General features: G+C 39.8%; 4 protein-coding genes across 4 annotated transcripts; 1 reads left to right on the forward strand and 3 right to left on the reverse strand.

The window, feature by feature from the left end:
• The first annotated feature begins 180 nt into the window (after positions 1 to 180).
• LOC112565125 lies at positions 181 to 8707 on the forward strand. Its single transcript, XM_025240427.1, has 8 exons — positions 181 to 399; positions 2463 to 2573; positions 4266 to 4404; positions 4698 to 4909; positions 5667 to 5915; positions 6608 to 6730; positions 7032 to 7174; positions 7751 to 8707. The coding sequence occupies exons 2-8, from the start codon at positions 2507 to 2509 to the stop codon at positions 8384 to 8386; spliced, it is 1569 nt and encodes a 522-aa protein (XP_025096212.1). The 5' UTR covers positions 181 to 399; positions 2463 to 2506; the 3' UTR covers positions 8387 to 8707.
• A 72-nt stretch (positions 8708 to 8779) lies between these two features.
• On the reverse strand, positions 8780 to 11673 carry LOC112565126. The gene is made up of 4 exons (XM_025240429.1): positions 11193 to 11673; positions 10664 to 10933; positions 10062 to 10195; positions 8780 to 9284 (listed from the first exon to the last, which is right to left on the reverse strand). The coding sequence occupies exons 1-4, from the start codon at positions 11273 to 11275 to the stop codon at positions 9211 to 9213; spliced, it is 561 nt and encodes a 186-aa protein (XP_025096214.1). The 5' UTR covers positions 11276 to 11673; the 3' UTR covers positions 8780 to 9210.
• Positions 11674 to 12017: 344 nt separating this feature from the next.
• Positions 12018 to 16306, reverse strand: LOC112564627. Its single transcript, XM_025239580.1, has 5 exons — positions 16222 to 16306; positions 15447 to 15587; positions 14339 to 14463; positions 13756 to 13869; positions 12018 to 13130 (listed from the first exon to the last, which is right to left on the reverse strand). Exons 1-5 carry the CDS (start codon positions 16230 to 16232, stop codon positions 13084 to 13086), a joined length of 438 nt encoding a protein of 145 aa, XP_025095365.1. The 5' UTR covers positions 16233 to 16306; the 3' UTR covers positions 12018 to 13083.
• Positions 16307 to 18067: 1761 nt separating this feature from the next.
• LOC112565264 lies at positions 18068 to 21795 on the reverse strand. Its single transcript, XM_025240628.1, has 4 exons — positions 21609 to 21795; positions 20641 to 20781; positions 20079 to 20206; positions 18068 to 19033 (listed from the first exon to the last, which is right to left on the reverse strand). Exons 1-4 carry the CDS (start codon positions 21617 to 21619, stop codon positions 18933 to 18935), a joined length of 381 nt encoding a protein of 126 aa, XP_025096413.1. The 5' UTR covers positions 21620 to 21795; the 3' UTR covers positions 18068 to 18932.
• Between the last annotated feature and the right edge of the window lie 692 nt (positions 21796 to 22487).

Consider the following 22487-nt stretch of genomic DNA (forward strand, 5'->3'; position numbering starts at 1 on the left):
TCTTAGCAAAAGATTTTGCACATATTTTCCCTCCTTTCTACTTTCATCAATCTTTGTAAAAATCATTATATTTGCATTATAAGTAAATACATGCACAATATAAGCTACTGTAAGGTCCTCGTGCCTCTTTTGCGCGTAAGGTGGGGGCAGGACATACACAGTGTACTAGACAGACAGGAAGTAGCAGACATTGGCAGAAGTCCGAGTTTGGGCTTGTGGTCGAAGTGGCAGCAGCGCACTGACGTGCCTGACGACGGTGTTGTACAGTCGCTGCTGCACTTACAGCAAACGTCGGCGAGACCTTTGCTGACGGCGACAAGTCGGTGGTAGTTGTCGTTGCTACACATCATTTCCTTCCTGATTCCGGGACGACTAGTTGCAGACCGATGTCTGTGAAAGGTGAGTCGCAATTTATTTACCTGTCAACGCTGTCACCTGTCATAACGTACGTTCCCTGAGCTCATTCTTTCCCAGATCTGCGTTTTCGCATCCGTGTTTTTTTTTTTTTTTTTTTTTTTTTTTTGTAATCAAGCGGTGTGTCGTTTAATGGTGGTGAGAAAAGTTTAGAAGGAAGTGAGAGAGAGAGATGTTGGCACTAAGCATAGTGTCTACGCACTTAACCTTCAACTCCGTTACCGCAAAAGGTATAAAGCATAACCACAAATATTCTTTTTATCAAACTCTTGTGTTCCTCATCTCAATAGATGAGAATATTTTAAAATGTCTTAGGAAAGATAATTATTGTTACTTGCACATTATAAAGAGTATGTCTTTAGGACATAATCTGAGGCGTGAAATATTGAAAAATTGAGATTAAAATTACAGTTGAAAGAGTTAGTGGCAAAAATCAACTCGGTCGAAATTAGTTCGAGGCTGATCGATTTTTAATTGAAACGAATCCTTAATAAGGTCAGACAGGTAAGGATCATTCAGTAAAGACGCCGTTTCATTGTATCTTCCTTCTCCAGTGTTTGTGATAATACAGATAAAATAAATGCTTTTCTCGTGGGTATGATACACTCTCTCTTTTTGCACACATAACACAGGTAGAGTCTGATAACTTTGCTTTCAAAATATAAGCGATCGTTAAAACTAAAACCAAAGAACATACTTAAGAAATCCTGTTGTTTTTTTTTTACTTGAATTCTGTTTGATCGACTTCCATTCCTGCCTCCATTTAAATTTGGCATAAAGAATAATCCTGTCTCTGAGCCGGACAATGGCCATCAGATGAAAGTGCGATTTCAATATTCAAGACAAGCGCTTACACAAACATGTGATAAACACGCTGTTTACATTGTTTCCCTGTTGTTGTGACATGTTTGAAAGTAAACAGTAAGACTGTTTATTGACTGCTGTTTCTATTACCAAGAATGTCGTGAATTCACGGATGGTCACACTTGACGGACTGTGTTTACAGACAACCAGCCAGGTTTTGTGACTTTAGTATTTTTTTGTTCTGATCAAAACCTGACTGGAAGTCTGATGTGATACAAGAAATCCAGAAATTTCACAGATCGATTTCCTTTGCTGTAGATACGGTCCACTCCCCCACAATACAACCAATGTCTTGCAGTTATAATTTTTGTATGGAGAGATAATGCATAGCGACACTTCTATATACATACATACATCTATCTACTGGCGTACACGCACACAAACACATGAAAAGGAAAAGGAGTGTGGAAAACAATTCCACTAACACCACTTTCCTTGCTGGCTGCCATCGATCTCTTGCTGTCATTTTGCTGCATTTTCCGCATGATTGCATTATCAGCTAAACGAGCAAATAATTGTAAGGTATTCATGGACCTCATTGTAGAAATGTGGCTTTTCTAAAAGGACCCAAAGAGTTTGTCCTTTCACTTGGTACTACCCGATACATGGGCCAATGTTGCTTTTTATAATCTGTGTACTGTGGCTGGAACTTCCGGTCTGTCCCATCTTTTCTTGGCATTTGGTATTTGGCGCAAAGAAATACAAGTCCATATGAAAGTCCCATAGTTTGGACGCCAGTACTTGAACCAGAATGAGAAGTAGACATTCCTGCTAATAAGGGAAAGTGTCGCCTACAGATCTTAGCATGTTTAGAGGTCGTAAGTCGATCAGAGCTCGCGAGCATAGTTCAGCTAGTTCTCTAGCTATCCAGCTAAAATAAGACGTTTACACACATTGCCGGTCAATACACAAAATACACAAAATACAATACTCCTTTCATGAAATTACTTTATTTATTAATTATTCATTAATTAATTTTCTATTCGAATATAACATGAGACATTACGTGATGATTACGTCTTAAAAACGTGTTTGAACATTGTAACCATTTTCTGATAGCACTGAGCGAATGAAACTAATCCCAGATCAGCAAGTAGATAGTCAGCTGGAAAGAAACATATATACATTTGTAGGAGGTCAAGTTTCCCATTAACCTGCAGTAATTCTTAGCCTTGTCGTCACAGACACCAGTTCAAGTCCTTCCACAATGGCAGTGGTGTAGGCGACAATGGCACCTTTCCTGGGATCGCTGTTCTTGTTGTGTATGATGACCAGACCTTGTTGGGGAGTGACAGGTACAGTATGTTCGATCCTGGTGTCGTTTGCCACCGACTGACACTCTTATTCAACTGTTAATTAGGCTCACGTGATCAGCGTATGCACGAGACACCAAGACCGTTGTGTTCATTTGCGCACGCGCTGTAGTTTATTACTTATCACCACTGACTCTGATCTTATTCCCCTAAGTACACTAAATTTTATTTCAAATTAATTCCTTCTTCTAAAATTCGTGGTGAAAACACAATGTTTATTTGACTCACCTTAGGAGGACACCTTCAATTCAGGCTTATGTCCAAAAGTTACAAATCAATTTCTTAGCTTTAAAAATTACACGAGAGCTGAAATGCACATAGAATAGTCCTTAATTTCTAATCAGGTAATTAAGTAATATTTCTGATCTGATTGTTTTTTAAAAAGTGAGCTAGACAAGGCATTAAAACATCCATTGTCATCCTGTCTGATGAGCACATGACAGACTCTGTTGAAAACTAATGTTAATGTGCACAGGTCCTTTATAGCCAATTTCGAATATTTTGGTTGGAATACACTTGGAAAAAATCTTGGTCACTCTGTCAAAAGACGGGTACGTAAAGAACATTCTGGGGAAAAGACCATGACTGAAAAAAAACAAAAAAACAAACCCAAATCGCCCAACCTTTGGTCGAGAGGAAGAAGCTCGTAAATATTTTCCCTCCCGAAATCATAAAGCTGCTTATCAGTACTCTTGCCACATCCAACAGGATTTCTTCTTTTTAATGATGAAGGTTGTTGACGTACTTATCAATGAAGTCGTCGCGCATGGAGCGAGTTCTTCAAGAGTTACGCAGCTTTGCTCGCATGCGCACACCATTAACGGACACTTGGAATCGCGCCAAGCACTTGATCTTAAAGAGCCAGTGAGGTCCAGAATGGTTTTAAAGGCCAAGGATAAAGCTCGGTGCAAGACACTAGTTCTCCAAATGTAGGTGACAACTTTTCCAACCTCGAGATAATGGAAACAAACCCCACAATCCAGAGGAAGTAATCTCCCTTGAGGAAATTGTAAACGCACTAACTTATCCAATAATAATAAAACTTGTCCTTTAAGAATGGGCGAAGGACTAGACAGTCATCCACCCACGTACACCAGTGCTATTTGCTTCCTGTCGTCTGAGGCGAGATCATCAGCTACATCTACACCACCCCGCCCAATGGTGTACACAGCTCCGGTAGCAACTGTCAGCCAGTAGCATTTGCTGTTTAATGCCACACATTTGGATCATTGGAAATCGTTTTCTTTCATTATTTCTTATTTGACTTGATCTTCTCCAAATACAAACTTAATCAAGACAAATAAGGCCCACCACCTATACTACTGATACTGCTACTAATAACGATTAACCAACTAACAGAGAAAATAGAGATATCATATTGTTTTCATTAGTAACATGCTTTGGAAAAGCTCTTGTAATCTCAGATGCCACAGAGTATTTTGACAACCTCCATCTACTTAAAAAACAAAATTTTTATTTCGTCAAATTACTTATTCTACAATGTTAGTGATCACTTTTAACAGATATTGTTACTAGAAAATGTATTGTAATCGAGCATTATTTATAATACTGAAACATGAATTATTCCTTTCAATGATGGTACAGCACAGCTTTTGAGAAATCTACCAATAACAAACATTGTAAAGAGACCTGTGTTTCCGCCTCTCATTGCAGACAGCGATGTTGCCCGCCGCTTCGTTCTAAACCCAGAGCCGCTCACCTGGGATCAGGCCTCAGACAGGTGCGCCATGCTGAATGGAACTCTGGCTACTATTGACCACATGGACACAATCCCTAACTTCGAGTTATCAGGGTAAGACACACACATAGTCATTGTTACTTGGTTCATCTTTGCTTTCTGTATTTGTCTTTATTGGTCATCAGTCCTACTGCTAAAAATTCCTTCCTTCTATGTGATTTGTATGTTCTTCTGTCCCTCGTGTGTTACCATGTCTCGTTCTTGTTCTTAAGTGTTATGACCATGCTCATTAGGAATGTGAGTTTGAGCTAAACAAATATTTCATTTATTATTACAAGGACACACGCATGTAAATAGCTCGAGCTCTCCCATATCTCTTCTCTTTTCACACCGGATGAGGACCACAGGGAGTGGACAATGTGGGTTGGACTGAAGGTTGTGCCCTCTGTAAACATGACGTGGCAAGATGGTGGAGATGTGTTGTGGAGCAACTGGAAGGATGAGCCCAACATGAACATCACCAACATGACCTGTACATCTGCTGTCTCAGCTTTCCCTTACTCCTGGCGTCCGAGACCATGTACGGATCTTCTTCCATCGCTGTGCCAGATTCTCGAAGGTAATCCACTGCGACCGGATCCATGTTGGACATGGACCTCAGATGGTATTGTGAAGCGCCATGGGACCGTAGTCATCAAGCGACATAGTCATTGCCCTGGTACAAAAAGGGGAATTCGAGGAAAATCGTTTTATTTCCGAAGTTTTAAAGCGGTTTCCAGGTCCCGCAGATGTTGTTTTATTCCTGGAGTGGTGTTACAAAGCGATGGCAAAGGTGTTCTAGGGTAAAAAAACATGAAGTAGTTTCCACAGGTTCTGAACACTGCTTTATGACTTCTCCTTGAATTCCTCATTTTGCCCTGGAAAACGACTTCCTCTCGCTTTAAACCCACGGCCTAATGATAACACATGATGGCGATAATTATTAAACATTTAAGTCTTCTTCGCTTGATTTCTAATCCTGAACTTGGTGCTTGTCTGTGATTAAAGAAGTTGTAGCGATCTCAGAATCGAAGTCCTCTATCTTCATGTTTGCGCGAATAAATAAACTGGATTTAGTAAAATGTAAGTTTTGAAACATTGAAATGGTATTGTCTAGATAAAACCGGAAATACGAGACGACTTAAAGGTTCTTTTAAAAAAATGACTAATTATTAATATTTTACAAAATATTTTTATTGCACTCCTGTCGACATCTTTCGTAGATGAAAGCACGTAGATCGACAAAAAGGAAATTTAAACTCTGATCGTTTCCCCTGGCGAAATCTCTCAAACTTACATTTATTTTCACGCTAAACTGGTTTTGGACTGGTGAACAGGGCATTGCCACTTCACGGTGACCCCTCGGGCCAGTGTCACGGCCTACAACAACCTCATCAAGATTGATATCAGCAAGGAGGACTGTCTGGAGCTCTGTAGGACTACCCAGGACTTCGACTGCCGCTCCGTTGAGGTTCACAGATCCTTCGATGTCTGCCAACTGAGTGCCGAGTCCCGATGGTCACAGCCCAGGGCATTCGGGACCAGCGACCGTGACTGGGACTACTATCACTGGACCTGCATCAATGGTGGGACCTGCTTGTGTTGTCCAAAATTTGTGTTAACCTTGTGACCTGACCTTTAGCCTATACCACTGATGTCACCCACACTTTGACCCGCACTTCAGACTTACCTTGCGGCCCACATGATATCTTAGTTTTGTGGTCACGATTATTGTTAATATTGTGGGCAGCACGTACATCATATGTCTTGTGACATGTAAACGGTTTATATTCGTGTGTAAATATTTATCTGACCTCGTTTGCTGTACACGTGACTGAAGCAGACTGATAACGAGATGAAAGTACACCAGCTATAGGTATCAGATATCTGTAACGATTTGCAAGTTGCTGAAAATGTTTCACGTAAAGTGAAAGAATAATTTTTGTTTTTATTTAAAAATTGTTTCATAAATGTTGATTCTTTGTAAACTTTGTTTTTCTGATTAACTAGATGTTGCTCTCCATTTGTCAGTCTCTATAATTTTTTTAACTCTCTACGGTGTGTGTGTCTGTGGACTTCTCTCATCTAAATTATTATCTTTTCTCGCTGATATATTTTCTCTCAATTGATCTGTTGTACACCTGCTTGTTTCTTTGTTGTATTTTACGTTATTTTAATATAACTTGCACAATCGTTGCTCTAAACCTATGTATATCCACATTGTTGTGCTTCATCATCTGAGTTTATAGAAGCCTTATGCACTGACATTGAATCGCAGGGTCATACAGTGGAGAACATACAACAGAGAGCGATAACAACGATAACAGCTATAACAACATGTCCACAGAGTCCACGCCGCCGTTATCTTCGACCTCTGAGTCAGCGTCCACAAGTCCTCTGAGTGAGCAGCGACAGCAACCCTTTGATAAATAAACAATTGTGTAGACACACAATCTTACACAGATGTTACAGCATAGCCTTCAACTCCATTAAAGCACATTTTAATTAGTCTTTAACATGTCCATGTCAATTTACATGAAAATAGTAAGTAATAGTACTCACTAATGTTCACAATTCTGAACATCCTACCCAACAATGAAATTTTCAGTATTATACTACCATCTTCAATTTAACAGTAATAATTATTATTATTATGATGAAAAAACTGTAACTTTATTATTTATCCCCTTCATTGTTTGCAGCCACAACAGAATCGGAAGGGCAGTTGGTTTGTGTTGTTGTCAGACAAACATCCGACAACACCTCAGGAGTGATAAGGCAGGAAGTCCAGGAACTAAAGGACCTGAGTTATGTCATCAAACAACAGCAAAAGATCAAGAAAAAGGTTGTACAGTTTTTATTCTATGAACACCGCTCCTTCAAATCAAGAAAGCTTTTCATATTAGATGTAAAGCCAGTTCAGAACATTAGTTTTCAATCCTTAAACAAATGTGTTATCTATGAGTATAAGCATCTAGGCTAGTAATCTTATCTGCGGTTTTTAATTGTTTGTTGTGATTACAAGTTTGCATATCAAAAGTACATTTTCAGCTGTATAATGTGTGTATGTGTGATACATATCGAGGTTAACTTACCCTAGACGCAGTTGATATGAAAGTGCTGGCTGTATATATGTCTTAAGTGAGTGTGTTTGTTCAGGTTGTTATTTGTAACACTTAACCAATAGTACTCATATTGAGGCTGTTAATCTTATCTCCGGGTTCTTTATAAAGGTTCATTTGATAACAGTTTTTGACAAGTCATATCTGCTCTGACAACGAAGGGTAAAAATTTGGGAAAAGAAGAGTTTACACAGACAGTGCGTATTTAATTTTATGTAGATATCTGTATATTTTATGTTTGTTGAGATTAGCTGCATCCAAGAGACAACTAACACTAAAGTGCTGACTTTCTGTAACAGGTGACTGTGTCTGATCCTCGGGTATCGGCCACCTACGTAGGGTCACTGGCTGTGGGCGTGTCACTAGCTGTGCTGGGTGTCATCGTCATCATCGACCTGATGAGCCTGCCCAAGCACTTCCGGGAGATGCAGAAGCACGGGTCGCTGTGTGGCCGGTGTCAGAAGGCCAGAAGGAAGAAGAAATCCAGGAAGGCAGCTGCCGCAAGGAGCGCGGAGTTCTCAGACCGCCGACTCAGAGCCGACGCTGTCTTCATAGTCCGATCCCCAGACCAGGAGAACTGTCCACGACCTCCCACCGCCCACCAGGAGAACCTCGAAAACATGTGTTTCCAAAGGGAGATCACGCTGGTTGCTGACAGTGTCAACATGGCCGACGGCGGAAATAGCACAGATTACATTGCAGAAGCCGGAAACGGATCCAAAACATTAGAATCTTGCCTTATGGGGGACGAGGAGAAGGGATGTGCAAGTTCCGGTCTCTATGTGGATAACGGGGTTGTCTGTGACGTAAAAAACAGAGAAGGCGCTGCCGATACCTACGTCAGAAATACGACAATCGACTATGACGTCAGAAACACGACTTGCGTGCCCTCCAGTGACGTCAGAAATATGACGTGGGAGGGGAACATTGGTTGAAGACGTGTTGGAACATTTGTCACTGCAACTGTTTAGCAGATTGTGGAGACTGAATGTCGATAAAAGACTGCAAGTGGAGACACCGGTCTTAACAGTTGGGGAGGTTGAACAAACAAACAAACAAACAAACAAACAAACAAACAAACAAACAAACAAACAAACAAACAAACAAACAAACAAACAAACAAAATAAGTAAAGAACATAACAGCGACTTCGTGGATTAAAACAGTTTGTACAACATTTGGCATAGAAATACTTATAATCCCAGATAAAAGTTACGGCCAACTGATGTTGAGAGTAATGAGATTTTTATAAACAGATTTTTGTAAACTGCTGTTTATTATTGAAGTTAACTCTTTTTCATCCTGTGACACAAAAAAATACATGTTTTGTTGTTTTTTTCATAGACTTTTATTAATTTGTTCATGACAAGCATAGGCTCAAAGAAAGTTTTTTATTCTCTCCATTTGAGATAAACAATCGTGTGTGCGTGTGTTTAAGGAAGAAAAAAAGCAATATATTGTAAAATGATACATGTCACATTTTTTTGCGAAAAGCATGAATATTATTGTTATCAAACTTAGAGGAGGGGGATCTTCAAAGAAACACAAGTTATATATATATAAATGAAACCTTTCGGACTCATTTAGAATCGGATAAAAGTAGGCACCGCGATAGAAGCAGAATTAAATTGCCCATCAGTAGATCAGCTGGCCCGATGTTTGTTTATTCAAATAGTTTATGTCACAGTAGAGAGGATGGAGATCTGTTATCAAATCAAGTTGTCTTACGGCCTGGCCAGGTTACATACCGAAAGATGAATTCATATGTAGCCTGGCCAGGTTACATACCGAAAGATGAATTCATCTTTGTCCTCCGGTATGAATGTACTAACGCCTGCAAACAGGAAAAGAAACAAAATGACAAACAGATACTAACAGTCAGGTCACGGTGCACATTAGATATAGGTGCTATCATTTAAAACTCCTAATCTAAGAATACTAAAAAATACTGTTTGCCTTCCTGTTTTTTTGTCAACAGGATGAACCGTATGGTGATGGAGCTCGAAGATTTTAAGAGGGTTTACAGTTTCTTTTGTGCAAACTAAGGACAGATGTAGCTGCATCAGAAATGAAGTTCCACTCGAAGAAAAGCTTGTTTTAAAAGTTCTACAACAATTTATAACCATTCAGACATAATGAAATACATTCATATCCAGTGGAAAGCTGGTTCAACACCCGAGTAGCGAAGCACACCCAGTCTACCCAGCTGATGGGAATGGGTACCCGACTCCATAGAGGGTTGGGGAGGGGAGGGCAGTGAGGGAGGGAAGAGTCACTGCCCTGACCCTCACATGTTTGACAAATGCAGCGACCACATGTTACGGTGATGTAGTAACTGGCGAAGTGGCTCAGTGACAGCAATTAAAGGGGCTGTACCAGTTTTATTTCAGTGCAATACTTCACACTGCTTGTACTCTACTTGTAAGGGTTAGAGAACCCATCTGGTCAGGGCTTGCTCTATATTTTTCTTAAAATCATCAAATGAAATGGAAAACCGAGAGAGACGGAGAAAACTGGTTCAAGTGATGGTATTACAATTGCTGAATGCCTCTAGTACTAATATTTTAAAAAGTACAAACTATAGAGCTTTTTGTGTTGTACCGCTACTTACCGAACTCCAGGGCAGTGCCATTAATATACAGGATCCGCCAGTAGTTCAATTTGCCATTTACCCACTCAGATTTCAAGCCATTAATAGAATCAATCATGAAGCCTAGTTCAGCTCCATAGTGCGTCATTGAAAATCTGAAAAAAGTACGAGATGTCAGTATTTCGCTAAAAGAAATTCGTTTAAAGTAATAAAGCAAGCAATAAATAAATATACTTTGTATGAAAGTGATGTAAAGGACAACCTTTAAGGTCTAGTAGAGAGGTTTTTTTTTCCTAAGGATTGAGCAGACAGTGACAGATACTATTTCCCCAAATATGGGTGAATCCCATCAACCCCTTCACCATCAACCTTTTGTTCTCGATAAACATCATCATTGCAGAGAAAGAGGTCAAAACCCAGGACGTCAGGAGGGTCAAGGTAAGCGAGTGCCTTGAACTTGAAGGCTTTAGCCAATGGGACAGCGAGGATCTTATACTAGACTATGTACACACGTGACGTCACAAGTTATTGATGTGACATAAACACACACACAGAGGTCAGTGTACTTTACTTAATTTACAGGTAATTTACAGATACACACAGATACCTGCATAAAGACCAACCTAAAAATTTTATTTTGGTTAGCAGCCTCATGCAGAAAGTGGAACAGTTGCCGCTGGTTCAGCCCTTCAAGAAAGATGCTCTCATTGAAGAAGGGTTCTTTGAGGGTGTTCTCCACGTGCAGCGTCACATCTATCGGAGAGCCACACAGACCGCACGGCCACACTTTGTCCTCGTCCCCAGGTGTTGGTGGCTTGGTAGTCGCAGGTTTTGATGGCCTTGTTTTGGCAGGTTTTGATGGCTTATCATCAACCTCCTTTTTCCCCCAGAAACTTAAAGGCAAAAGAGAAGCTGTATAAGAACTATTGCAAAGCTACAAACAGAGCAATTTGTGTGTTTGTAAGCGTGCATGAATGTGGGTCGCGTGTTGTGTACGTAAGTGTTCATGGGTATGTTTGCAAATAGCCATACACATTTGTTGGTGTTGGTGAGTGTGCGTATGTACGTTTGCGTAAGTGTGTGGATATATACATAAAAGGTGCATGAGAGTGCATGTAGAGCTGGAGAGAGAGAGAGAGACAGAGAACTCACTTTTCTATATCCGCTCTTCTTAAACACGTGTCGACTCCAGCCAGAAACATCAGGAGGATCACCACAGTACATCGCATATCCATGACGACACTGACAACACTTCTACTGTGAGGTTGTTGCAGTCTCTACTGGTTCTGTTCTGTACTTTCTCGTCACTTGCTGTTGTTTCTACCGACAGTAGCCGTTTGTCAAGTCCCGCTATCTATAGATTCTCTCCTTGTGTATGTAGTGAGCACGATAAATCGGATGACAGCTTTCACACGTTGCACCTGCGCTAAATACAGGTGAGAGGGAGTCTTTCAGTTCAAACTAGGTCAGCTCGCGCTGTTTCTCTGACCTTTGGCTGAAGGATGTACTCTACACAGGTCATAACAGCTAAGTGCTTTTTATCAGCCGAGTAATGAATTTAACAGGAAACACTGTACATCCAGTGTCCTTCGCTGTGTCTAGCAATGGTCACAAAGATGACACGATTTGTGCAGGAGGCGGTTAGCGGGTTTTTTGATCACATGACTAACAAGAGTTTGCCGGATTGGACAAGGTAAGTTATAGTTGCCGACACGTGACTTAGATATCAAGTTGACCCAAGCTGACATTAATACCGAAGGTCAGACATAGTGAGTAAGATGCAAGACACAACCACTAACTAGTTATCACATCATGTACGCGTGCATGCGTTTTTTTGAGTATATGTGTGTCGGTGTGAATGATCGTAATGTGCATATATACATGTGATGTCCACTTAGGGTCTGGTGGATGTGTGGCTGTTAGTCATTTTAAACCGGCCACTGGTGGTGGAAAAAGCTGCCATGTAAATAAACCGATGTATGGAGGAGAACGGTGACGACCGCCGGCGGTAGTTGCTGTTCTTCTCTGGTGTTGTCTGAATAGTAACCGGCTTCTTTGATGTCAGCTTCACGCCTCATTAAATGACCAGAATGTCTCGTTTGGACACAATAGATGGCAAGCCCTTGGAGTGAGTGGCTCAGAACACAGCCAAACCCACTTTACATTTCATTCCCACACCATGATCGACACACACACACAGTCACACACGAGACCAACACAAACACACACAGACGCACACATGAGCGCGCCGCGTTCACGAATACAGCGAAATGAACCAACTGATTTTTCAATCATGTATTATCTTTCTTTGTCATTTACTTTGAACTAGCTCTGACGAACTTTATTATGAAAACATCTGTATTCAGCTAATGAGCGTTGGTTGTAAGGAGGGCACTGAGTGGATTACCGTCAGCCATTTGTCGTCTGGTGGGAGCTCGCGCCCTAAAGTGGAGGGACACGCAAGAGTAGATAAGGAGGTCAGCTTGCCCTTAGTGACGACCTCGACAGAATCATTGCCGCCAAAAGAGCTTGTTTGTCAGGGCAAAGGTGACAAAGGTGACACATGAGTTCCTCAATGTTGTGACGGTTGGTGTGGAATGAGTTGTAGTTACACTCTTATTTAGAGATGTTTCCTGATCTTTTTAGATACAGAGACGGACTCGTCGTACAACTTGTCTGTCCCACTGGATGAATATACACGTGTTGCACATGGATATTGCACGCAGACCTCTCCAAGGATCGAACTTGTATTGCTGAGAACCCCTTGGGTCTTTCAACAGCCGACAAACATAATAGAAAGGAAATGAGGGAGAGTTCTTGGAGGGTGAGATGAGATTAAGAATCAACACGACCAACTGTTACTTGGGTACCCCGAGGGCCATTGTCTTGGTGGCTCTTCCTGACTCATGCACCCTTCATCGTGAGATCCCTACCCTGCCGAATAATGAGGTCCAGCAATGCGAACCCTAAACCCAGGGTAATTCTGGTTTGTCAGTCACAGAAGGTGATGAGTAAAACGATGTCGTAGTCACCGCTGGCACGATCAACAAACCAGGCAACACGGAAAAGACAAAGGAGACGACCGAAGCCCTGTGAAAAACAAACAAACAAACAAACAAACGTGAAAACAGTTGTTAATGCTGGTGCGTAAATGAGTGTGCATGACTCTGTTGGTCTAAACACTCGGCTACCCGCTACCCCAGTGTGTAAGTCAATATGTGTGTGCACGTAGCGGCTCATTTAATTATTTAATAAACACACAAATGATGTTGGTGTTAAATTTCGAAGATCTTGTGTCAACCAATTGCTAATTAGCCTAAATATTTGGAAATACAAACACATCGGCGGAAACATCATACTCTGTCCTGCCGTGTGTTGTTTTGCTTCTCTGTCTGCAGACAACCATTCTATCCATGTATTTTCTTTAATATTACACTGATAAATACTCACAGAAAGAAACAACCAAAGCATGACCGCTAATAGGAGATAAAAGCTTGCAAGTAATTGTTAACAACATACAATCTGTCTGTCTGTCTGTCTGTCTGTCTGTCTGTCTGTCTGTCTGTCTGTCTGTCTGTCTGTCTGTCTGTCTGTCTGTCTGTTTGTTTGGTTCAGTTACCGAGGTGGCTTTCCCAGCAGCTGCATAATTGCGTGGATGTATACCAGCTGTCTGTAAAATTATTTCGTGAAGTAGTTTTAAGATTTGTTCGCTTACTACAATGATGGGCTGTATGGCTGGACAGTCCTTCAACTGGATGTTGTCCACCAGCATCAACTCTTAGCTCGAAGGTTACCGTTTCACCATCACGTGGCTCGTAGGTGCTCATGCCTAAAAGAAAGATGAAACAAAAGGAAGACGAAAAGATGTTTCATATTTTTTAGTTTTTCCATTTTCACTCTTAATTACAACGAAAATGCTAATGAGGCATGGTTGGAGTTTTCACTCTGTCGCTCCTAAATACGATCACGTGTCACAAGTAAATAGTCTAATTGTCTCATGACTGCGGGGATGTAGGAAACGGGAACAAGTCACTCAATCCTCTCCTTCGTTTTCTGCACTGGCTACCCATCCCTTCTCGTATTCAGTACAAATTGTGCTGTGTTTTAATTTCTTTGCTGGCTCCTGCCCTGACTATTTCTTTGAAATTCTTTTCCCACTACATCCCAGCCAGACAACTCTTTCCGTCTGACGACTTTCTCCTCACTATCCCTGTCACCAACAATATTTTGGTCACATGAATATGTTGATAATAATAATCGATCCTTTTATAATTAAAATACTTTTTTAAACTTCTTACCATACTCAACAGGTCGGTTATTGAAGTCCAGAATGCACCAGTAGGTTTTATCCTTCTCGGCGTAAACATCATTAATGGCTGAGAGGTAGTAACCTCCGGGACTGGTGTGGTAGTGGACAGCAAACCTGCACACAGGAGCGAAATACTACACTTGGTACATGTTCACAGACAGTCCTTAATCAGCATCATTGTCTCTTTACTCTGGTACTGGACTGTCATTCTCAAATGTAGTAAACTTATTTTAAAAACCGCTTGAAGTTTCCAGTTGTCATAGCAACTGTAGACATGAAATTCATAACCGATACAAACCAGGGCAGCAGGAAAAATGTCTGTACTTCAGAGGGAGAGAAGAGCGGGAGGGAATCGAATCTTTAGATGCATAGTTGTACATTAAATACAAAATAAAATTATCCTCGGTAAATGTAAACAGCATTATTTATACAACCTATGAGACCCAGCATATTTTATAGTTCATGCCCTAACATTGTCTAATGTTTACATTACTATTGGTCTTATGATAACAATGTTTGGATTTAGATGTGGAAAAACTGCCAGTAAATACAATATTTCTCTCGTAACTCGTGGTACACCAAACAGTGAAACAAGAAACGTAACTCGTCTTTTTCAGAATGGTAAGGGTTCGGATACAGAGTTATTCCTCTTAACACCCAACGTCTGATGAAGGCAGCTTTAAACTTGGTTATAGTTAGAATCGATCAATCTTATTTCCATGTGGAGTGGACTGTCGACAGAACGATTAACTTACTTGCCCAGTGTAGCTCAAGCAGTCAAGCATCACATCGTTTAAAATAAGTGCAAACATCTTCTCATTCCTACACCGACATTTGACTAAACATTAAGACTCCAAAATTATTCAAAAATCTTTTAATATTATGCAACCAGCTTTTAATAGAATACCTTGACTTAAGATAATTTTTTTTCCATTTGTAAACCTGTTTGGGGAGTTGGTAGGAATGTCAGTTGTATCTCAAACTAGTATTTAATAGTACAAACAAGTAGTGTTAATGAGCTTTGGGTTAGCTCCCGTATACCAAAGTGTTTAGGATTCTTGACAAGATGTAAAAGTCGTTTCAAAAACAATTTTTACCTGTTGAACCCTGGGTCAATGCCAGCTGCCTCCTGCACCATTTCAATCAAGAAGCGTGAATGAGTGTCTGGCAGGTTTGCTTGTATCTCAAAGTTTGGGTGTACCAGAGTGTTGACTGCTCTCAGGGTAACATTCTTACCTCTGAAAAATTACAGATGCCTCGTGGATCTGTCATTGGTACTCATTAATAACAGAGACTGATTTCCGAGTGTGAAACCCTTCTCATTAGCAGACTGCTTACATTCTTCTTTCAAGAACTCTTAAATCTGTCTTCTACCTGACCTCAGTCACAATGCACCCGTCTGTCTCTTTAACAGAACCAGTATCTGTCCTTAAACAGGATTGCTAAATCTGAAACTTCTTAGGTTACAAAATTCTTTCTTTATTTATTTCAAATGCTTATCAATGTCTAGATGCAAATATTTTGTGACACAATGTCCTGGACAAGTTTTGCATATTAAATTTCTTTTTCTCCATAACACGCGTGATCATCCTACTTTTATCTGCAATCATTCAGTCGCTCTTTAATAATAATGATAATAATAGTAATAAAAATAAAGCTTATGAAGGAATAGTAAAAGACTTACAAGATGTTTATTATCAATGACATATACTGAACACATCTCTGACGATTTTTTGTGTAAGCACATATACTTCAATACTTTTCTTAAACATTTCGCAATGCTTTTGACAACTGTTCATACCGCTTTTAATAAGGTTATTATTTAAAATTATTTCATTATATTACCAAATTAAGAATATTCCTAACACTTACCCCTGCGCCATGTCTTCGCTGGCCGATTCTCACCGGAGGACCTCCGTAATTCCTCTGCTACCGGAACTAGATAAGCACCAGCTCTGCGCATGCGTACACGTCACTTTAACGAACAATTGAATAAATGCAATCAGTTTTGTTTTTGATGGAACCTGGACACTGCTTTGGTTTGTGTAAATATATTTTATCTTTCAGTAAACATGCGCATTGCTTATACGTATATATAAACCCTCTATCTATATTTAATAACGGTATAGAGTTTATATTAATATCTCAAGATAGAGAAAGTCAGTGAGTCAGGATACACTTTCGATTTTGAGAAAACTTGTGCATAGTTTTCACTTGGTTTGCCGAAGAGTTTTGCACCTGTGGCAGTTACCTGTCACCGCCTGAATTGTGAAGATGATGTTGGGAAGCTGAATCTATAAAAGCTGAGGAGCTTTTTTGTAGGAAGGGATGGAGGGAAAGAGAAACACCTGCTCAGTCGCTACTGCTTCAAATGGTGTATAAATCCAACCTCCTGATAACACCTACATGTTTTAAGTTACTACAGATACTCAAGACTTGCGCTGAAAGTTTGACCAGTCAGTAAAAGGTTAGTAGGCTCTGCCCACCACAGTTTCTCTCTGTCCTACTATAAGGCTGGACAAATTCGGTCATTCTCTTTAGTATGTCTCTCTTTACAGTATGAATGGTTCATGCATTCCGGTCTCGAATTAAAGGGATTGTAAAGGCAAACTAAAACTGCTTAGAATGGCGTAAAGAGTAGGATACATTTGAATCTCGTCTATTTATGTGTGTGTTCATGTGGAAAACGTTGAAGGTTTTTAGTAGAATGTTGTGTTTAATAAGAGAAATTACACGGGACTCTTTTTTTGCTTCCATGAAGTCTCGTTCTCCGTCACGTGACCCTATGACGTGTGGTTTCCATAGTGACAACCATGCCTCGAGAATGTGCTGCACCCGATTGCCACGAAAAGATGGAAAAGATTCAAAATTGTCTTTTCATCAGTTTCCGACAGACAGAGCCTTACAAGCCTTACACACAGAGTGCGTCATACGAATAAAATGACGTCAAATCTTCGCAATGACCTCACACACTTCCTGTGTGTGTGACGTCATAAGGAGACTGACGTCACAAGAAGACTCCTCTGCTTGACCATCTCAGGAAGCTATCGTGGTTACTCGGCGGAAGGACACAAAGGTCGATTTCACTGGATTTTTTTCAATGTTTATAAACATCGGCAACCGACATAGTGCTAATAAGTGGTAATTAAGTGAGAAACGAATCATATATTTCTCCTGTGTCGCTCTCGTGCTCTGTAATTGTAACTAAATATATTTTTGAAACGGTTGACCGTCGCCAGAGCCTTATCACAAGCCTTGAGTATCCCTGACGACGACGACGATGATGATGATGGTGGTGGTGGTGGTGGACTTGCTACTAGGGGTACAAATCTGGGATAGTTGTAGGCAATATATTTTTGCCTGCTACTTTAAATTTCAAGGTGTCACGTGACTTTATTCTCGGCCTATTTCGTTCCCGCTGCACGTGGAACCACGTGGTGCAGCCATCCGCCACGTGACCTGCAGTCTAACGTGGATGATAATGACCCGCAGCTGCCCCACTTCTTGTCTTCAGTATGTGACCACACGCAAGTTTGGATTCCAAGCTACCAAGGTCCACGTTGCAGCAAGTAAATAATGATTAAAATGTATTTGTAAACACGATGATGTGGTTGGATACTTTAATACTTTTTCGGTTGTCTTGGCGACATGCAGTCACAAGTTCTCTTTTTCCCTCAAATTAGCAGACATCCATCCAACAAACAAGAAATGTAATTTATTCATAGAATAGATTGTTTAATGTTACACCGACAACTACAGACAGAAAAAACTGTGACAACTGATGGAAAAAGGAAAACTGCAAGTAATTGTTAACAGCATGCGTCACTATCTAAATTAAAAAGTTATTACAAAAGATTAAAATCTGTGTTTTCCATATTCAAGCCTTCATCAACAGTATCTAAAAGTTGCAGCCGTTGCTGTATTATTCTCTAGCTTGGTAGCTCATCAAACTTTTAATTTAATGGCACGTGACTTTGACATCAGAGAATTAATAAATGGAAATGGAAATTATTTCATTATCAGCAAAGAGCTCTTCTGATGAAGGAAAAAAAAGAGGTAATTGCTGTAGGTGGTGCGATCACAAGATCGGTATTTGATTTTTAGCAAGATGCTCAATACTGTCTTGTGTGTTGTGTTGTATTTAGTGACATTTGTGCAATATATACCACAACATGGGTTAAATACAAATGATAATTGTTTGACTAGCTTAAAATACACTTAATTGATAAGAATTAAAAAAAGGAGTAAACACACATACAAGAGGTGCAAGAGTTCTGACGATAAGCTCTTTTCTTTGTATTATAATTCTAATACGAATACGGTAAAAGTAATTTTTCATTAGGGCCTTTAAAACTGTTAAAGTTATTTCTCATGAAGACTGTTGAAAAACAAACACCTTGACTGAAGACGAGATGGGTGGAAAAAAGTAGTTTTCGAATGAATAATAAAGTTTATCAAGTTGTGCACGTTGACTATAAAGCAGCAAAATGACGATAAAACTACTAAAACTTCAAACAATGTGCCTTCCAAAACCTTGAGACATTTTGACAACTAGTCAATCTTCTGAAGGTAATGCAGGAGAATCAGTGACAGGGGTCTCTGCCTGGTGCACCCTGTCCACCCTCATGGCGCACTAACTCAAAGGTCACCGTTTCACCATCAGCCGGCTGGTAGGCACTCACGCCTAAAAGGAAAACAGAAAATATACTGTGAATATTTTTCATTAGAGTTCTGTTTAAAGTGGACATCATAGTCACATGACTCATATCTGGTATATATCCTGGGATGCTGTGTTGAGGCCAAGCACCCACAGGTAGCAAACATGACTCCGCTCCTACAGTAGAGAGAAGGTGGAAGTCACACGTGACAGAGGCCATGGGCGTCGTCCTCGCAAATATCATGGACGGTGAAAAATAAAGAACGTGTCGTCTGTGACATCTAACAGCCAACGACCAAAAAGTTATGAGACTAACTTTTCTTTTCTTACATTGCAGTAGAAGAAGATGTCTAATGATGCTGTAATAACTTCTTACCTGTGTCCTAGCAACCCAAACAGAATTATGTGAGGGGCTGTTGATCAGATTCCTAAACAGCCAATAACGGTCATGCGAAGAGGAGAGTAAATGACAGGGTGCGTAGGTCTTTATAGGTAAAATTTGGCAAACTTTTCTTTTTTTGGGCTGGTCTCAAAATTCAAAGACCAGTTTTTACCTTCCCACCCGCTCATGATTAGCTTAGCTTACAAGCAGATGTCAACCTTTGTCAACGAATTAAGTTATGTCTGAGGGTACATACAACAAGCATCATACAAGAGCTGATTGAAGTACAGCTGGACAGTCTTTCAACATGGGTAAACTACATGGCTTTACAGTCAAGATTGAAAAAAGTATGATTTTATTATTTAGTCCAGCCCTCTCATTATCTTATTTTTAACAGTTGCTCTACATTACGTTCAGGTGGTTGAGGTAAGGTAAGTTACTCATATGGTAATAAAGCCAACCTTTTAGGTCAAAAAAGCAACAAACAAGCAAGACAAAGAAAATTTGAAAAACCCACAAGTAACCTGAAAATAATCAACAAAGTCTTAGCAGGATATTGAGTAGTCATTGCTAATAAGATAAATCACATTTTTGTTTATCCCAGATGGCAATTCGGTTAGACTGTTGAAAATATAATAATTACCATCCATTCTAACACATTTAAAATACTTATAATGAGGAGCATCTTACCAAGGTTAATAGGTTGAGTGCCACTCAGAATACGCCAGAAGGTTTGATCCTCTTCGTAGGTGGCTTTAACACCGTGAATGGCGAGGACGAAATAACCATTTTGATTGGCGTGGTAACGAACAACAAACCTTCACACGAATCAGATATTGCACTGTACTTTATGATTGAGCAGGTAACAAATCTCAAAAAGTAAGGGAGAAAGTGTGTGTGTGTGTGAGTGAGAGAGAGAGAGGGTGATAAAGAAAAGAAAAGGAGAAGGGGAAAAAAAACAAGATTACTGAGGTCTAAAATATTAACAATGTTGTATAATATTGATTACGGATGTAACGTGTTTTCGGTGTGACTGGTGGAGTGTAAATGACTAGCGAAAATTCGTTGAATATTATAAAACAAGTTAAAGATAAAAATCAGTCCAAAATCGATGAAATAATTTTGAAGTATTCAAATATATTTGAACCATACAACCAAACTTCATAATACAATGAACAATGATGTCTAACCCAAAGAACAAATTAGTTTTAAAAATATCAACGCTCTGCATCTCGCACCCAACTATACTTACCTGTCGAACCCTGGTTCAATCCCCGCCGCCTCTTTCATCATGTCAATTAAGAATTGTGAATGGGTGTCAGGCAGGTTTACACTTATTTGAAAGTGTTGACCTTTCAGGTTGTTGACCGCTCGTAGTGTGACATTTTTACCACTGAAAATTTGTGAGAAAGTGAGAATCGGTGCATGCTCATTTGATGACATGCTGATTTCCGAATTTACAACATTTATCCAGAAGTAGGTTTAAGATACAAAAATTACATTTATCTGTTTTGAGTGAGCTCGTTTGTAATGTCTTCGTCTTGTATTGTCAATCTATCCGTCGTGTGTTCAGTCAGGTTGTTTTTCCCTCTCTTCACTGTCTTCATTCCTTTTTCTAGATTGTTTAATCTAAAATTTCCCCTGTAAGGTCTTTCATTATCTTTTCAAGCAATTGCTTTTTATCGTTAATCTATGAAAACACAATAACTGCAACAGTTTATACACAAAAAAGGTTTATTTTGTATGCACATATCACCTCCATTTCAGTAGTCGCTCTAAAAACAAATAATAATATTCATACTTTTTTATTCACATACCGCCAAAGCCGCACTAAATCAAGCAACCCTTCAATAATATATATTTGATACATCCAGCCATATTGAAAAGCTGCAGCGTCACTCGAACACTTCGTGGAGGAACTTGAGGTATAATTTATAAAATTCACATCCTAGTTCTGTTCACTTCCTATCCTTTATTTAGTACAATTGAAAACTGTTTAGCTAGTAGGTTTCTGGGAAATGACAAAGGGACACAAAACATTAAAAATCGATCACATATTGACAAGTTTCTTCAGTTTATATAATGACAAGAAAATTAATGCAAGCAACAGAATAGTGAATTATTTGAAGACTTTCTCAATTCGTTTTGCCCTTTATTAACCACCGGGCTTAAAAGTAAAAGGCTAATAAAATCAAGAATATTTTCGTGTACTCAACTGACTTTTGCGCCATAGTTTTGCCGGGTGAGCCTCGCCGAGAAACGTCCGCTCGTCCTTCGTCTTGTAGCAGTTTCCTGCAGGCAGTGGTACAGAGCAGGACAAGGCCTACATGATGCGATTTTATTAATAGAAGTCTTCGGTCACCACGACTCTCATTATGTAAGTTTACTGCATGATAGATTAGGGCAAGGTGAGCTTTCTATTGTCGTTCTGTTATTGTTTGTGTATCCCTTGACAACCAGACTGCGCAATATGCAATCTTCGATCAGCATGGCTTGATCCCATGCTCTCTCCATTTCATGAGTGAAGGACCAGTCGGGTGGACAAGTAGTCCGTCAGAAGACGGTCAGACCTCAACTTAACTGTGACAGAAATGATACAACTCCAATATGGCAATAAAAGAAATATTACTTATGGTGACTGTGTGGTGCACGTACTATTCCTACGGGTTGAGAGGAAAACCAGCCACGATGTATATTACTTTTTATTATTGTTCAAATATTTTCCATTTGAATTCACGAGATTAAATGTATATAAAGCTGTTATTGGGTATTGTGAGACAAAATGTCACAGTGTCCTTCACCAGCTTCATTCTACTACAGCTTTTGTTATATGGGAAGTTTCGAGAATGTTACTGAAGGTGAGTTTGTAATGCTTCAAGCAGTGCCGACATTATATTCATTGAACTAGAATCTGAACAGTTCTACATGTTTAAAACAATTTTCCACTTTGCTGTAACTCACAGTTATATTAAATCTCTCACCAGTCGATGAACTACGAAAAGTCGTTGAGGCCACAGTTGTAGCTGTATGTACCCGTGTCCATGACAGCCAATATAGGTGTAGCTATTAATAGCTTTACTTGATAGCCAACAGTTACAC

This window comes from Pomacea canaliculata, linkage group LG5 (assembly GCF_003073045.1).
Source record: "Pomacea canaliculata isolate SZHN2017 linkage group LG5, ASM307304v1, whole genome shotgun sequence".
In the NCBI taxonomy this organism is placed as follows: Eukaryota; Metazoa; Mollusca; class Gastropoda; order Architaenioglossa; family Ampullariidae; genus Pomacea; species Pomacea canaliculata.

What these genes read in the sequence shown, in the direction of transcription:
- LOC112565125 (XM_025240427.1), top strand. Translation starts at nt 2,507, where the DNA reads ATGGCACCTTTCCTGGGATCGCTGTTCTTGTTGTGTATGATGACCAGA. An exon ending in ACCTTGTTGGGGAGTGACAG is followed by an intron (nt 2,574 to 4,265) that starts GTACAGTATGTT and finishes CTCTCATTGCAG; the next exon opens with ACAGCGATGTTGCCCGCCGC. An exon ending in AGCAAAAGATCAAGAAAAAG is followed by an intron (nt 7,175 to 7,750) that starts GTTGTACAGTTT and finishes TTTCTGTAACAG; the next exon opens with GTGACTGTGTCTGATCCTCG.
- LOC112565126 (XM_025240429.1), bottom strand. Translation starts at nt 11,275, where the DNA reads ATGGATATGCGATGTACTGTGGTGATCCTCCTGATGTTTCTGGCTGGA. An exon ending in AGAAGAGCGGATATAGAAAA is followed by an intron (nt 10,934 to 11,192) that starts GTGAGTTCTCTG and finishes TTTGCCTTTAAG; the next exon opens with TTTCTGGGGGAAAAAGGAGG. An exon ending in AACCAAAATAAAATTTTTAG is followed by an intron (nt 10,196 to 10,663) that starts GTTGGTCTTTAT and finishes TACTTTTTTCAG; the next exon opens with ATTTTCAATGACGCACTATG.
- LOC112564627 (XM_025239580.1), bottom strand. An exon ending in ATTGACCCAGGGTTCAACAG is followed by an intron (nt 14,464 to 15,446) that starts GTAAAAATTGTT and finishes TCCTGTGTGCAG; the next exon opens with GTTTGCTGTCCACTACCACA. An exon ending in CCATACAGCCCATCATTGTA is followed by an intron (nt 13,131 to 13,755) that starts GTAAGCGAACAA and finishes TGTTTTTCACAG; the next exon opens with GGCTTCGGTCGTCTCCTTTG.
- LOC112565264 (XM_025240628.1), bottom strand. An exon ending in ATTGAACCAGGGTTCGACAG is followed by an intron (nt 20,207 to 20,640) that starts GTAAGTATAGTT and finishes ATTCGTGTGAAG; the next exon opens with GTTTGTTGTTCGTTACCACG. An exon ending in CACTCAACCTATTAACCTTG is followed by an intron (nt 19,034 to 20,078) that starts GTAAGATGCTCC and finishes TTTTCCTTTTAG; the next exon opens with GCGTGAGTGCCTACCAGCCG.